Source organism: Centropristis striata, chromosome 9 (assembly GCF_030273125.1).
Source record: "Centropristis striata isolate RG_2023a ecotype Rhode Island chromosome 9, C.striata_1.0, whole genome shotgun sequence".
Taxonomy (NCBI): Eukaryota; Metazoa; Chordata; class Actinopteri; order Perciformes; family Serranidae; genus Centropristis; species Centropristis striata.
In genome coordinates, this window is record NC_081525.1 from 33,171,688 (window position 1) to 33,189,388 (window position 17,701).

The 17,701-nt window shown below is 39.8% G+C and overlaps 1 protein-coding gene across 1 annotated transcript in view; it reads left to right on the top strand.

The window, feature by feature from the left end:
* The window catches only part of xpr1a (xenotropic and polytropic retrovirus receptor 1a), a 71,010-nt gene that overhangs the window by 7,147 nt on the left and 46,162 nt on the right, over positions 1–17,701 (top strand). Inside the window, exon 3 of the mRNA XM_059340784.1 lies at positions 637–688. Coding sequence (XP_059196767.1) covers positions 637–688 — 52 coding nt within the window. The remainder of the gene's footprint in view (positions 1–636; positions 689–17,701) is intronic.

Below are 17,701 nucleotides of genomic sequence, written 5' to 3' on the forward strand. Positions count from 1 at the left end.
GTTTGGGCAACCGCTTTGTAACCGGTTCTGCACTGAAACCAGTTCTCAATTCCCATCCCTAGTTTCATATAAATAATATAATACAAACTGGGTGCAAGCGGACAATTCTTTGTTTACCACCATCACTCAGCCACAGATTTGGCAACCAAAGCATTATACCGTTGGGCCTATGCATACTCAGTTCTATGAGCTACTGCAAGATCTAAATAACTCTGCGTAACTTGGAGTAAATTAGATCATTCGAATGCCAGCATTTGTGCGTTGTTCATTATGCTAACAGCTGTGTGGTGGTTGCTGTAATCTTCCAATATGGAAAACGAGAGTTTAGTTAATGGCTCTCAGATGGCTTTGGCTGGTTTAAATGCTACTCTAAAAGCAGATGGCACTAATAATTGTGTAATGCCTCATGGCCTGCTGTAATCTCTTTTTACGTGTGCATGTGTATTACTGTAAATACACTATATATGACGTGATGTAGAACAGACTTGGTCACTCCACACATATCCTCTGTATTTCTGGATTCAATGGACTGGACTGACTGTACTGACTTGACAAACACTACATCAGTGTATAGAGCAGACTTTTCTGTAGCTTTGGTTTGCAGACAGTGATTTTGTTTCCCCATTTCTTCAACAGGCGTTCAAGGATATGTTGTATGCTGCCCAGGACCAAGCCCCATCCATAGAAGGTAAGGAGACCCCCTGTTTGGATAAACAAACGCAGACAGACAAACGAGCACACACCGTCTGTCTCACATGTGTACCCACTGCTCTCTGCCTGGGGCCTGTTTGGGCATCCCCAGAATAACAGCCCCTTCGTCTGCTAAAAATAGGTGGAAATCATTGCTAACATGCTGCCATTCACTCTGTAGGCTATGACTCAATCAGACCAGGGGCCAGTTTCCAAATCATTACCTTGCACCTTACTGTATAGCTTTTTAATCAGCATTAAATAACGCACAGCACTAAAACATGCTGTACATTAACATTAAAAGTTTGCTTATGTGAAAATGTTTTTATGTTGTGCACTGTCTTTGGTCTTAAGATGTTAAACTAAAGAAATGCTCAGTAGATTAAAACAACAGTGTTTCAAAAGTCAAAGTGAAAGACCAAAGCTGGAGTTCAATGACCGGCAATCTGCAGCACAGCAAAGATAAGAAGGGCCCCTGGCTATAATTAATCTTTGGCATTAGACTGCAAGTGATGAGTGATGTGGAAAAGAATGTGAACCATTTAGATACCAGTTTGTGGAGGTAAACAACTTTCTTTAGTTGCAGGCTTGAGATGTACTTCATGATGTGTACATGAAGCACACACTGTCTATGTGACTGTCTGGAAAAAATGGACTTCTTCTGAAAATATGGCCACACAAAACTGACCTCTGCCATGCTTGCATGTCTGTGCTGTGATGGGATGAGCGTGTGTGTGTCTGTACGGTGATAGATTGTTGTGCAACATGCCCCCTCACAGAGCTGCGACTCCCACAGCTCAGTTCCAACTGAGCGGTTTGGATATTGATGGGACTATGATGTGATTCTAACCATGAGCTACAGAGACATAACACACAGTCACAGTGTGTGGATGATAGAGCTCTGTGTGTGTGTGAGTCAGCTTCAGGCACCAAGACAGACATTTGTTGACTTTATTTTTGAGAGCAGTAGGCGTGAAAGTAAACCCTCAGGATTTATTACGTAAAACATTCTATGAAATATGATTGAAGTGTATATGAATTCTCATTGGTTTTGTGTGTATATGTTTGTGTTCTTATCTGTGTTGCTCATTCCTAAAAAGTACATTCAACAGTACTTTGGGACACATGTCTTGTTTGGTGGTAACATATGAGGCGTGTCTCTCCTTTGAGTGCTGTCTCCAGAGGCAGTTAGCCATGCTAGGCGAGCTCAACGTGGATGATAAATGGTTTCCTCTCTCAGGTCTGAGCTGTACCCATGGGTCACTGCTCGGTCTCTGTCAGCTTGTCACAAGATAGGTGACACTTTCTTATGAATAGAGACAGGATCAATCAATCAGTAGAACATCCTACTGTGCCATTCGTCTGGTATCGTTGTGACGTTTCAACAGTTCCCACTCAATCAAATTGATTTGTGTGCTTTTCACACTTTTCTTCACACACCATAACACTGAAGCAGGTGAATGCAAAGAAAGGAATATAAGCAGTGACATTTGTTTTGTAGGAGAGAAAACCTTTTTGAAAGGCAGTTCCCTCATCCCTTTTGGTGTTTTTATGGGAAATAGAAAGTCTGTAATGAAAACAGCAGTAGAAGCAGACAAACAACATTATTAAACCCTTTCCAGTACTGTCCCCTGTGGCTGAGGATGTGTTGACTTTTCATAAGAGAAACAAGATTACTACGTGTTATAAACTTCAAGCTTACTGCAGCACTTTCTTCACATCCACTAAACCCAATCTGTTAAATCTGATTGAATTTAAACTGGGGCAAAACGATATTGGAAAAGCATTTTTTTAACCTTAGTGGACAAATTGCCTTGCCTCTTATTCAGCCATTCATACAAACACTTGCACCCTGGTGGTGGATGTGCAAGACAGTAGAGGATCAGGAGCAATTTTGTGTTTGCTTTATTGCTCAAGGACACTTTTTTTTTTACTTCTACACTCATTGAGTACCAAAATCCATATTCTGTTCTTGTTATATGTCTTTTTGTGTTGCATGCTGCTTTCAAAAGACACTGAACATTGTCAGACAACCCTTATACCTTTTGAAGCATCAGACTAAATAACACAAGACTGTTAAACAGCTCCCTTCCACAGGCCATCAGGCCGTGAATACTGTTACTTATATGAGACTCTTAATTTCTTAACTTTTTCTTTTTATTATTATTTTTTTGGATTTACTTTTAACTTACCCTCCCTTACAGGCTCAGGGACTGTGTTGTGCTGTGTAAATGTTTGTGTTCACAGTTTTATCTCTGTTGCTCTTTGAAACCAGAGAAATGCTCTCTCATTCTGCTTTGCACAGATAGATGTAAGGTAAAATGACAAAGTTATTTTGAATTGATTAGTTTTGATATGCAGATTGGGCCATGCGGCACAATGTGCAGTAGAGCTGCAACTAACAATTATTTTAATTAATCTGCCAATTATTTTCTTATCTGATTGAATTTTAATCACAATTTCCCTACAAGTCCATTGTCATGGCTTTGAGTTGCTTGTTTTGTCCAACTAACAGTTCTAAACACAAGTGTTTTACTGTCACATAATAAAATGGCTAGAAAGCAGCAATCCCCATAATTAGGCAGGGATTGATTTTTTGTTGGATTGATCAATTATTAAAATAGCTCCTCATCTAATTGATGAATTAATTGTTTCAGCTCAAGAAACCACAAACTAAAAATGTCATTAAATGCACCAAAATTGTGCTTGAATTGATCAAATTCAATAAAATAAAGTGTGATATTGATGATAAAAAAACATAATTGATGTCAGTCTTGATGTTTTTATTAAATCTGCTGTCTTGAGTGGAATACTAACTATGATGATTTTATTCATGGGTGCTTTCTCTCTCTCTCTCTCTCTCTCTCTCTCTCTCTCCTCTCGCACTCTCTCCCTCGGTCTCCTTCCTCATTCATTACAAAAAGCAGCATTTTTGGTATTCAGAAGATGTTTCCCTTGCCTGAGGGAGACAGTTTACTGGGTTATAGCTACTTGCTCACCCACTCTGCTCTCTCACTGAACACCCTGCAGTACCTGATAGAGCTGTGTAGTAGATAGACACAACACTGAACAGGCAGCACTTCAAAGCTTCTCTCAGGGCCTCTGCATATGTATCGATGTCAGGTTGTGAGACTGTCACTACACGCAGCCAACAACATTAAAAAATATGTGCAACGTTTATGGTTTGATCTTTCTCTAAGTGCATAATTGTCTCTCATGCTGTGTTATGTGTTGCAGTGTTAGCAGCGCTTTTGTTTAAACACACATTACCCCCATTAGCACCTCCACTAAAGACATTATCTGTGGTAACATACCACACAAAATGCACTTCTTTTAGCAACATTTTTTGTCATATTATTCAGCAAGATGCACGTACAGTAATTAAGAGAAGTTGTTGCAAACAGACACAAAACATGCACAATATGATGGCTCTGCTGCTGCATATGACCCTTCACCTCTCGTTAAGATCCTTTGTTCTCATTCACTCTGTCTCTCCATTGGTCCTTGTGTAATTATAATTAAAACACGCCTGTCCCTTTACTGTGGAGAGCCATGAGGAAACGAACAGAGAGAACAGCTGGTTGGATCTCTGGTTCCTCCTGTTCCATCCATTCAAATGAGTTATGCCACAGTTTAATTCAATTAGTCTGCTGATTATTACAGCAATCTGAGAACAATGGCCCCGGATAATAAACACACAGCTTTAACAGTAATCGCTGTGTCATACTATTTCCAGCAATGTTAACATGCTGCACATGCCATACATGCCTATGTTTATTTCATGAAGTGTTTTCTATGGAGGTTTCACACTGCAAGTCATTCAGTTGCAGTTTCATTCATTCATTCATTCATTCATTGTGTCCTTCATTCTGCTGCTCAGTAAATGACCAGTCTACTACTGTGATGGTATCTGTGCTGGCCGGGAGTAAGGGGAGATGGGGGTGATGGCACTGTTGGATACACACTGGGAATAAGGGTGGGGCTTCTGTGTAGTTCCATGAACAACACACACTCTGTCCGAGGAGGGAAATGGGGTGCTGCATTATTGACTTACCTCTCAGGGGACAAGAGAATAGATTTTCGTCTGAGTCACAAGGTCTAGATGTCAGATATAAATGAATCAGACAAAAAAAGCCCAAGTATAATGGAACAGATCATTTCTCATCCATTTCATTAATCGTTTACTTTGCTTATGTAGAAAAGAGCTCCTTCTTAAGGAAAAGTCCACCTTATTTTCACCACTATCTTGTGGCTTGGCTGTCAGTGGCCTTATCCCTTCAGGGCTTTTCATGTTTTATATAGTCAAATCAATAATGGTATAAAAGCAGCAGTGTGAAAATAGGATGCTTGCAGTGCTTCTTTGTGTGGCGATGAATTGCTTTAGCATTTCCAGAAATGGAAATGAAACGCGATAGTATTCACCAAATCATTTCAGTAGCCTCCCATGAAAAATAAGATTCAGATTCAGATCTTTCAGAAATTACCCCACATGGGGAAACCCATTTTGTCAAGTGCTTCAGACATAAGGACACCACAGTAAAACAATTATAGAAAAACATACAAAATAAGACCACATAATAATCATCATTATATTAAAGTGCAAAAGTAAGTGACCAGCTAAGTGACCTGTTAAAGCTGCATGTTATACAGGATAATGGCTTGAGGGATAAAGAATTCTTGTATTTACTTGTTTTATTTCATATCATAGAAGTCTCTATCCCCGGGTCATGTTGCTGCTGGGACTATATTTAGAGTGAAGGAAATGGATGTAATCTCTTTTTTCAGTTTCTGGAGTAATTGAATTAGGACACTTACCTTTATTTTAGGACTCCTAACCTATCCATTATGAAGAACGAGATAAGGATGTGAGTGAACTCCCAAACTTTGAGTGTTTGCACATTTTTTAGTTGATGCAGGGTCCTTGATCTCAGATTGTGTTTTGTCACTAGCCATCACCACAGCCATGTCTCATTCAATGGCAGAGGTCTCATTATACAGGAATGAACACATATTGTAAATGATCTGTATTTGCTGAGTATCAGTGCTCTGTATTTGAATGCACATCCGTTTGCATGTCAGTATGCATGTGCGTGTGTGCAGGTTTGTGTCTGTGCTATGGGAGTATTGAGTAGACTTTACATTTCTGCAGACAGTTGATGTGCTTAAATGCATCCTGGTGTGTCTGGCATGGAGCCTAGCCAGTCCCAGGCCAGACCGTGTTTGTGTTTAAGTGGTCCAGAGTTGCTGCGCTGCTATCAGAGTGGGAAGAGAGAGCAGAGCCTGTCATTTCTTCAAAGAGCAATATGAAACCACTGCTCAGGCTTTATTGTATGTGATGGAGACAAACGTGGAATAAATGAAAATAGAAAATGTTGAATTCGTTTTCACAGAGCCAGATGTATGTGGCTATGGGTGAAATTAATATTTCATTCAGTTTCTCATTGAGTCAGAAGGAACATCTACAAGGCCAGATGTTCGTTTTCCCATCCCCGACACCTGCAGCATCACAGCTGCCTGGTCTCTCCTGCAAGGTTTTTGTTCCCACGCTTCCTATGGACAATATTGTCTCCCTTTCGTTCGGCTCTTCATGGCTTTGAAAACTGAATAATAACCATAACAGTAAACCTACTCAACGTTGCACCTTTTCAGCTCTGCAAACCCCCTCTAACCACTTCCAAATAAATAGTTTTGTGACTGTGTGTGAGCCATTGTGTCTTATTTACTATACAAAGGCCAGGACATGAATCACAGATGATAATAACTTCAACTACACCTTTAAGCCAGCACTTATTCTTCTATTTTCTGTTGTTGTCCATGCTGCTTGCTCACCCGCCATTTTGTCTGCTGTTGACGAACATGATGAGAGGTTAGCTGAAGGCTGCTAGCTTGTGTATGTAATACAGTGCTGATTATTATTCTGCTGGCGTATATGATGGCACAGCAGCTGTTATTACTGTTGTTGGTCCCCCTTGGTGTTTGTCCTCACTCCTTTGTGTGGAAGACTATTCTGATTTCTGTAATTTTCTTGCTTTGGCATGTCTGTAATTGGAAGTTTTTTATTCAAACTTCTTGCAAAATGTGCATAAAATATCTTTCTTTTTCCCCTTTTCCCTTTTTTACATTCTAAATGATGCTTTTTGCCTTTTGATCAGTTTGTTACTGTCATATGAATGCTGTCTTTATGATTTCTTTGTGTTATTGCTCATCAAGTATACAAGTATAAACAATAATATCCCGTCTGTAATACCATATCTGTGTTGAATAACCTTGGATGCATCTCTACAGTAGATGAATAAATGTATACATGCATGCATACATACATACACAGATTCCCCACAGCTACAGCATCTCAAGGTAACATGCATAACAGACACCCAGGCAGCCAGGCTGAGAAATGCATACAACTCTATGTGTGGTAAGAAAGACAGGCACATGCTGGCAGCATGGCAGGAGGTCAGGCAGGCACTCAGAAGGTGAGAGAAGCAATGGGTGGAAGGGAGACAGATGGAAAGGCAGACAGACAGGTAGACAGGCAGGAGGGTTCAGTAGGACAGTTGTGTGGCAGCCAGGGTCTCCCACCAGCCTGCATTATTGATGGGCTCTTTGACAAGCTGCTGCTCTTGCTCACTTCCAAGCGCTAATTGTGGGTTTTTGTGGGGGCTGGTCCTTTTTTTGTCCTGAATCTTGGTGCCACATAGAAAGTAGATGTAGAGGAAATCCAACCCAAACGAAATCAAATATAGTAACTCTGAAACACAACAGCTCTTAAGTGAGGAGAATGGAAGGAACTAAAGATCTGCACTGAGTGAGATCTTTTAGAGCTCCAAGAACAAGACATATGCTATTGTTGCTGCTTTTAGACAAAACCTTATTTATTGCCTATAAAAATTTTATGTGGCTGTTTTTGCTGCCGGTCTCTCTGCTCTACATCAATTTTCAGGAGAAGCAAAGAGGTCCGAGGCTCTTTATGCAGTCGAAAATTATTGGTTCATAATAGACTGCCTTGGCGTTAATATATTTTCAAATTTATACACCTAATCTCCATTCTAACAGGACATTTCTTGAGCAGTCACATCTCTAATCAAACTGACACAATGGTTTTTGTCTTCAAATAAACAGGTTTAGCTTCCAGAGTCTATTTAAAGCAGCCTCTGTCCTACAGAGCAGTAAAGAAGGGAGGTGGCAGTGGATTGTGTGATTGGGCCTTTGATGAGGCTTCTAAGGGTATTAGAGGGGAGGGAAGCAGGGGGGTCAGGGTCAATACAAACCTGGGATCACTATCCCAAGGTCAGGGACTAATCGAACTGAGGTAATGAACGATAGAAAAGGTGATAGTTAATTGGATGAAGACAGGGATGAAGAAAGATGGCCGGCACTCTAAGCTTTTATGTTTGATTTGATGATTATGAAAGAATAAAATAAAGGAAAACGGCTGGAAAACAGTAATAAATAGATTGGATGTGATTGTCAACGGCCAGTATGGAACAGAAAGAGATAGAAATGAAGAGCAAGAGATCCTTCAGGCAGCAGACAGACAAACAGACTGAGTGGGAGGTCCCTGGGCTCATCTCCAATGCATGTTGCCCTGCATTAGCACTACAGCCATCCCGCAAGAGAAAGACAGAGAGAGAAAGAGAACCTTGATAGATGAAAGTCTGCTATCCAACCATCCATCCATCCATCCATCCAGCCATCCATTATTCATCTGTGAATTAGATCTCGCCTGAATGAAGTGAAGGAAAGAGGAGGAGGGGAGAGGGAAAGGTATGGGCTGGTTTAGAGAAGGAGGCATCTGGACTGCAACTTGTATCGTGTTAGGAAAGGGTGAGGAGTTCAGACGAGGATGTGGCTCCAGCAGGGATGGTATTTTTAGATATGGGGCATTTTACACTCTGAGTCTGGGAGGATAGGATTTCTACTGGTGCTGATGTGGTTTTGGCAAAATGGTTTGAAGAGATTTGAGTTCTAGAGAAAAGAGGGTAAAGACGAGTTGAGGTGATAGGAGCTGGGGTGCAGGTAAAGGAGAAATGATGATGTGTGTTTGGAGAGGGAATGGACCAGGGAGAGGGTTGAAGGAAAGGTTAGAGGTGCTCAGAGGAGTGAAGGTCATCCTCGACCATCCTCAGCTCTTAAATGTGTTATGAGAGCCTTGACAGTAATAATCTTGAAGATTCTAATTTGAAGAAATGTCTAACTAGAAATGACGTAACAGTGGTTGGGTATTTTTTGGTCTCTACTTCCGTTGTGAGTAAACGGTTACTATGGTCAAATAAAGAAAGCAATGACTGCAGATGATGAAATAAAACAATCAAACATGTGAAAGTGAGATCCAAAAGTAGATTGTTACTTTCAGGGTTATGACTCCTGTATATGACAACTTGGCATTACAGTGCTTCCCTGTATGTGTGCGCACATCTGTTCCTGCCTTGGCAATGATCTCCTGATCTCCACGCCTCATGAACATGCTGCCACTCTTATGAGGATGACAGGAGCAGACTGTAATCTATTCAAAGATGGACAGTAGCTCTACACTTACACTTAAGATAAACACTGAAATTGTTTTCTCACACGCCAGGCCTTTAGTCCAATGATAATTCTTGTAAAGGTTAAATAAACAGAAAGCATCAATCATATAATCTGGCTGTTTTCCAGGTACACGGCTGGGGATCATATACATAGAGCACCAGCAGTGAGCTCAACAATCTCATGCATGTGAATGTAATGAGATCTGACTCTCTTGATTAGAAATCAGCTGTCAAGGTCTCCAGGGTTTGGTATATTTGTTTAGCATTAGCATGGCTTACAAACCTTAATCTAACCCCTGTTATGAGGCAAGTTATTGTTTTTTAATCGACGATGAGACGCCCAATCAACAGCTTTGGCTGTTTGCCAGCAGATCAGCCCGGCTCTGCTGAGTTTAACCAATCCGTCATAGCTGACCGCATGGCATTTATCTAGCAAGGATTCACACCAGGCTGCTTTGATGGATTCATTTGAAATTGTGTAATTTGAATTGCTTGGCTGAAATGGAAGGGGGGGAAAACTTAGCAGTATTTGCAGATTGGGATGTCATGCACACTCATATGGCATCTGTCCTGTATTCAAAGACTGAAGCTGTCTGAGTAACAGAAACTAACAATAAAAAGCAGCGAGGTGATGATGGATGGATAGAGAGAAGAACAGAGACATGTGACCTTGTCTTTGTTGTGTGTGTTTTGATGTTTTTATCGTTTCACACTGTGGCTCTCTGCTGCACTTTCATACAACTGACTGTAGATCCTCGCGCACATACGCATGCACACACACATACACACACACACACACACACACACACACACACGCATGCAGAGATACTCACAAACAGGCACACACATGCACATAAGGAGCTGTGTGCTACAGGGGGTGTGGGTGTGATTGTGAGCTATAGGTGATGACAGCGGGGCCATATGCTGATTTATTTCTGTTTTTTTTGGCACTGCAATTAGAGTACAGCCAATGAAATCATTACACTGTGTCCACTGCTGTAACCCTCAATTTCTGTATAAATGTTGCATGGAAATGATATAACCATCATTGCTCTATAAACGCTTGGTGACATATACACAGCTTTTTTTGTATCACTTTCTAATGATGGATTTTTAATTCTGATATTTAAATGAATTCTCTGCACTAGGATTGTGAAGCTCTTATTTGTGCTTGTTTTTTAATTCAAATTATATATTTGTTATAGATGAGTGTAGCTTGTTGATAGGCATTTGCATGTTCGAGTGATACATGGTGGTTAGATGTGGGTGGGTTAACACTGTATGTTTTAGTTGTTAGGGCGTTGCAGAAGACACAGTGTCCTTCACTATAGTGTTGCATCTAGGGAAACGGCCAGAACCAGGCTTGGATTGGCTCAGAGGCACGAAAACTTCGTGGAAATGTACCAATCACATGAAGCTCATATGAGACTATCTTCTCGTCTATGTGTGTATATATATATATATATATATATATCCCCGTATCGACTCTCAGACTGTCAACACAATCACAGGCTTCAGCGCTGTACCTGGCAGCAAAGGGATTTATATCAGAACTGATATTTGATGGAAACAGTTCTCAAGAAGCAGAGACTTCAAATTGAGTCTTGCCCCATGGGGGTCAGCGGCAGAGTGCATGCATGTGTGTTTGTGCATTGATGGTGGGTTACAGAAGTGGTATATCTTTGTGTTTGCTGTGGTCTCCCTATATTTCATCCTCTACTGTTCTGCCGTGGGAAAAGACACACTCGGATAAAGACAAAGAAGTGGACAGCCAGACAGAAGGGCATTTAGTGCTGAGAATGACAGATAAAATGAGAGAGCAAGCATGAAAGAAAAAAGAGAGGTGACATTGGGTGTAATTGGAGGAAAGGAAGCTAAAGCCTTAGGGAGCCTCTTTTTCCAAAGGTTACTATTACACATGAAAGATGTGTGAAAAGAAAAAGAACAAGAGACAGAAAAGACATGAGAGCTTGGCTGAAGCTCTTTTCATTTGCTTATTCAATAAAATTTGGATTCATAGCACATTTTAAGTGCTTTCCAAAGACGGCAGTAATAACTGGTCGTAATTTCAGTTTAATACATTTGAGGTCAGGGGTTGTTCTTCAGGGGGCAGAAGAATATTGGTCCAGCTATAATTCCTCTTCTTATTTACACTATGTCACTGTCTTCTAATCCAGAGACAAGAGGAGAGAGAGATATCAATAATTCACAGCTATTGTTCCCTCCCGGACAGCCCGTCTGTTTTTATATTAAATGTTGAATTATTAACAGTGTGTGAGATTGGAAATATGGCGAGTCTCCCTCCTGATGCTTGTGAGTGCTCAAAAACTGTCCTGCCACAGGAGTCCCAAAAACAGGTGGCTGGTTAAGTAGAAGGTACATTAAAGTAGCTAAGAGCATTTTATGGCTGTATCTCAATTCAGGTGTATGTTAGTTCTTTAAGTTTAGTTTTTCAAGTTCACTACACATTTTTTAGGACATTGCAAGGTTTATTAAGTGTATAAAGGGCCAAGGAAAATAACTATAATTACATATACTGTACAACTATAACGATTCAAACTGATGACTGGTGACGTTCTGTAAACAGCAGCATGATGCACACTCCAGATGCCGGAGCCACACATGTCCTTCAACATCTGCATTATCTGTTAGCTAAAATATCATACATTAGTTTTCCTTTAAAGAGGTAGTCAGAATTGGCAGACACAAAGCGCTTTAATCTATAATTATTCTTATTTATAAGAATATAAAGTATAAGGCAACAGTTAAGTATTATTATTATTATTATTATTATCATATAGTGTTTGAACGTGATGCACTGTAAATTTGGATAGATTTTCATTGGCTGTCAGGGTTTTTGCTCTGAATGTGATCCAAGCCATTTTATTAGACTAATTTTTAAAAACTATTTATTTAGAGTTATCTTTTGTGTTATCATTCTTGGTGTGGACGGCCCTTAACTGTTAAGGGTTAGACTAACTTGAACAGTGTCATCACTGCTATAAATCATGCAGTCTTGCCCAAAGTGAAATGCTGCCCCCTATTTATTTATTTTTTTGCATGTGGCCAGTAAATACACATTGCACCTTTATTTCTACCATGTGCGGATTGTTCGTGTTTATCATTCTTAACAATTCCTCTTAACCATCCCTGCTACCATATGCTGGCCTCAGGGAATATTCATATTTCATATCCTCCTCAACATGTGACTTATGTATTCATGATGTACGTTAATGGTAACCGATGACTTCAGTGCTGGCAGGGTTGACTCACTGTTACAGTTGAGTCCTGTGTGTACACAGCATTTTTAATGCACTTGTGCCTAATGGTATGTTTTCTGACTTTTCATCATGGCTGCCATCTAGAGAAGTGTCCTCTTGATTTCTTACCAGCTATAACATGAAAGAAAGACACCCCATAGTGGGTTTTCAGCAGAAACAACAGTTTGCCTCTGTTTTGCATATCGTCCTCGGGGCAAACTGCACGGCTTCTTCTTGACAAGTGCCATCTGATAATTAGGCCTCATAATCACCCTATTAGTATTCAGCTCAATTGAGCAGAGAACAGCTTATTGTCCCCTGGCATGAACAGCAGCCATTTGTAAGAGGATTATTGTAAATTTGTTGTTAGGGTTTTTATGAGAATGAATCATGTGTAATGATTTAAATTGCAGCATTGTTCATCTCCGAAGCATTTATTTTTAATGTAGCCAGAAATCTGGGTTGCAGCATTATAGGATAAATCCTATATTAGGATGCAAGGTAATATTTCTGAAGAAAATCACTGGGACCTTGGGAGTGTCTCCACGTTTCAAAGTTAGTTTCACTATAGGATTGCCACCTTATTTTCTGTACCTTACTACGGACACACAAAGCCGAGCTGAACTTTCTCCGTCACCGTTTCCATGGCACAGAAGAAAGAGACCAGAATCACTCAAGCCTTGTTTTGTTGCTGTGACTTTAAGGACTCAAACACAATAACCGTAGAACATGTAGAACTAAGGGCCGGGGTGCTAGGTTGAATTTTAATACTGTCTCATTTAAGTGTGCTGATACTTCTTGTAAACACAAACAAATAGGGCAAAGTGAGTAAATTATTCTTGATTTTCCTAACACTGGAAAGGTCTCATTGTACCAGCACTAACACAGTTTTTGTTTTATCCCATACCTTTTAATCTTTGTTGTCTTTATAATTTAGATTTCTGCTTTTTTGGCAATTTTAGGGATAGGTTTTCCTCCTAATTCACTCACATATTCTGATATTTTGTATCAAAAATCATCCTCCGTGCCTGTTTCATTCAGCACTTGTTGTGTTTAACTTTGTACTTGCTTTTGATGGGTTTCATTTCAGTTAATTATTTCAGGGACTCGCACACTCTAGGGGTTGAAGAAAACAACTTTTGTATATTTGAACTGTTTTCCAAGCACCTCATTGACAATAATGAAATTGCTTTAAAATTTTCTGTGAGAAAAGACTTTATTTTTTTATTCTTGGTATTAAGTTGTTTTGCTTTGACTATACTTCCTTAGTCACTCAAGGTGTGTATATTGTGTGTGTGTTTGTGTTTTTTGTGTACAGCCCAGTAAACAAGGATCAGGGCAGATCTTCAAGTGTCGATTTGTCTGCCCTGAAAATATATCAGCCAGATGCTGTTTGCTGCAGGGCTTTGGGAGGCTCAGTCAGTATGGTTCATCTGCAGTCACACACACACACATGCACACACCACTCTGAAACCACAGAAATCTCCGACTCTGATTTGGTGGTCTATTTGTACTGAGGCCAGATGAAGGGAATGGATGGGAATTCAGAGCCCCAGTGCTCACTGGTGGTTGACAGACAGTGGCTGCCTCTCCTCTACATGCTGCTCTTTAAACTCAGCTGGTATCTACCCCATGCTGCTGAGTGATACACACAGACTCTCACACATGCCCACACACACACACACACACACACACACACACACACACACACACACACACACACACACCACACAAATGCCACTCACAACGGACACTGTTGAGTTTGTTTGTCACACACACATATTCTACCCAGCATGCCTACAAACAAGCCACGTGTCCCATATGCTTCCCAAACATCCCCCCAAAACAAGCATGTGTATGTATGTCTATACTTGTGAGGACCATCACTGACATAATACACTCCCTGGATTCTAACTGTAACGTCAACTGCCTGTCAAAAAGGTTGGAATTTCACCTGCACCAAGGTCAGCTCAAGAAATGGAGAGATTCAGGACCCAAAATGTCTTTACAAAAATGTCCCCAGTCCTATGACTTGAGCTCATATAACAAACTCATTTGTCAGCCTCAGACTGTATGAAAATCACCCACTGGTTTGTGGAGCACTTTTTTGAAGCCTTGAGTTTAGTATTTTTTACAATTTTGGATTTTTGAGCCAGAAGGGATAAGAGTGTGGAGCAGTGGGGTTTAGGGCCAGGGAACCATGTCAACTTTTTTCTTTATGAGGCTAAGTGGACTCAGTTTTAAGGCTACAGAGAAGTTATGGTATGGTATCATATAAAACTAGAAGATCTAAGGAATCCAATGGTAATAACCATTTCATGATATTTTGTTTGGAGGATTTCAAAGTTAGGCTAAATTTTAGCATGGGAAAAACAAATTCTTGGAATTGTATGAGTCTGATATGACTGGGAAAATAAGACCATTTTTAAACTTGACTTGACTGTTTAAAGGACATTAGCTTAAGAGACCAAAACAGTTTTGTTTTTTTACCAGACTGCAAATGTGTATTTTTGTTAAAGATGGGCATTTTTATTATGGGGATCTATGGAGATTTACTTGCTTTTGCTGCCAGCTTCAAGTGGCAAATTGGGGGAACTGCAGTTTTTAGCACTTTGCTTCATTTTTTCAGCTCCTGAAGTTGCTGCTTTCTACTACCCCTGTCAGTCATAATTAAGATTTATATTAAGCCAACAGCATTTAGTCTTAATACTTAAAGTTACTAATTTGCTCACAAATTCTTTGTGAATGCTTCCTGCTCATGTAAATCATGTTAATGATGTGACTCTCAAGCACCACAAGGTCAGCATGCTCCTAATCTGATTGAGTCAGGAAATTGCTCCTAATTTAATAATATCAAGTGTTTGATTCCTTCCTCCCTGCCTGGATGGCAAAGGTACAATGGGAAGTTTGATGGCTCATTCATAAGGTAGAGTTACATTATTACTTAACTTAATTATTACATTATTATTACAATGAGTAAATGGACACAGACAAACCAGTGAGAAAGTTGAGCAGCTAAATTGTCTTCTAACTGAAACTTGAATTAACAGTACCTACAACAATATGCATTTTTTTCCTGTATTTATAGCTGAGTTCTGATAATGGATTTAGTGCTCATTGAGAATATTTCCATTGTATATAGTCTGCTTGGTTTCAGATAAATAGTTAGAAAACTAGTAACTACTTTCACTACTCATTACTTTGTTTGTGGTTAGGATAAATATAAGGCTTAGCATACTGTTCTAATGTTGCACTGTCCAAATACAATCTTGCTATGTCAGTGGCATGCTGAAGCATTAACAGCCATCATGTCAAGTACATGTGTGACACTTATGTGTTGATTCATAGGAATGTATATAGAGTCTAGGTTTGCATTGCTCTGACAGGTCACATTTAAAAGTCCAAGAATACTTACTACAGTACTTACTTATTCTACAATTGTTCCTTTAATCCTCACTTCTTCTTTTTTGTTTTTCTTACACCATATTTTGATTCCATGTTCTATCCTCACTCTTTGATTCTACCTCTGATATCTACTTTCCACACTCTTTAAAGCCCCAACTGCCTTTACCTCCTTCTTCTTTCATTCTTCTTACATTCTCACCTTTTTATTCCCTCTGGCACCTATAACTGCTCTGCATCTATTCCTCCTTCATTTGTCCTTCTCTTTTTCACCATTTTCTGCTTCCTTTTGCATCCTTCCACATAGAAAAAACATGTTATAGAAAATGATTACACTCTGCGAGAACTACTGAGTGGATATGGAATACCTCTGACATAATAATGGCCTGTGCTCTTTATAGGATGCTTTCAGGATGTTCCTGACTATAATGTCAGCTCTGCCTGAATGCAGTTTCCAGACACTGCTAAATCTGTTCCCCCTCTCTGAGGAAAATGCCTTGTTTCATGTGTGCTAATCTGCCCGCTTCTAAATATCTGCCACATTACAGAAATATTTGTGTGTGTGTGTGTGTGTGTGTGTGTGTGTGTGTGTGTATGTGACTGTGTCAGTGTGTTATTCCAAATGTTCTCTCCTTACATTTCAGTTCATTTTGTCCTCAAAGTGAAGCTGCGTAGTGTGACTCTTATCGAGAGGCTGCAGCTGCTGTTGTGAGAATACCACGGCAGCCTGGAGGGACACCTTCACACAAATGCGCACACAAGCACACACACCTTGGTTTACCCACATGAAGCTGACTAAGGCACACACCCCTTAACGAGCATGAATAATAGCATGTTGTTATATTTACCTGGAAGATAATATGGCTGAGGGATTCCTTTGAAAATAAAAAAGCATCTCATTAATTGAACACAAATTGGTTTGCACACTGCTAAAAACACATTTTGTAAGCATGTGCTATTTAGAGCAGGACAGATATAACGGTCAGCCGATATGTTGTCCAATATTAGCCTATAGACAGCCATGTATTTGTTGTCTGATATAGACCAATATGAAAAACTTTTAGAAATGGTATCATCATCCAGAAGTAGAAAATGAAAATGTTCTTTCCTCTGTCACCTATAAAAAACAACAGTGAACAGGCAGGCAGTGGGGCTCTTCTTCTCAAAAGATGGTGATGTAGTTGACAATTTACTATAAGTTGCATGTTCAGTATATAATAATGTCAAATATTCTTTAATAAAGTTATTTGTCTGTTTTTATTCCAGCCCCAAAATTCACTATATTGGCCACCATATCAGTAATTGGTGAATTCTCCCCCTCTCAATTTGGTGCTGGTATCCGTATGAAAAATCCTGGCCCTGGTGCTATTCATACACTTGCTCTGATTATGCCACTTTTTATTTTTGTTCTGACCATCAATCATGAAAAACAACAATATTATTATAGTGATCAATACTGTTTGACTATGTGCCACTTACATTACCAATTACATTAATTACATTATCAAGAGGCAACAACTAAGGTTTTAAATGTCAGTGTGTGAATCTGAGAAGAGACACTGTTGTGTACTGGATATAAATAGTATGCAAAGTAGCAAGTATTTCCATGATATATGATGATGTATCTAAGGCAACATATTCCGTCTCATGGGTGGTGATGTATTTCAAGTTATGGCAACTCCATGCTGTTGCTGGCTATAACGTTACCTCCCTGACCCCCTCTGTTGATGATGTGGCCACCCTGTAGGTTAATGGATGCTGAATTTCCTCCACCTCCACAGAGCGGCCTCACTGTGTCTGTCATGGTTACAGTAGTGGAGCCTG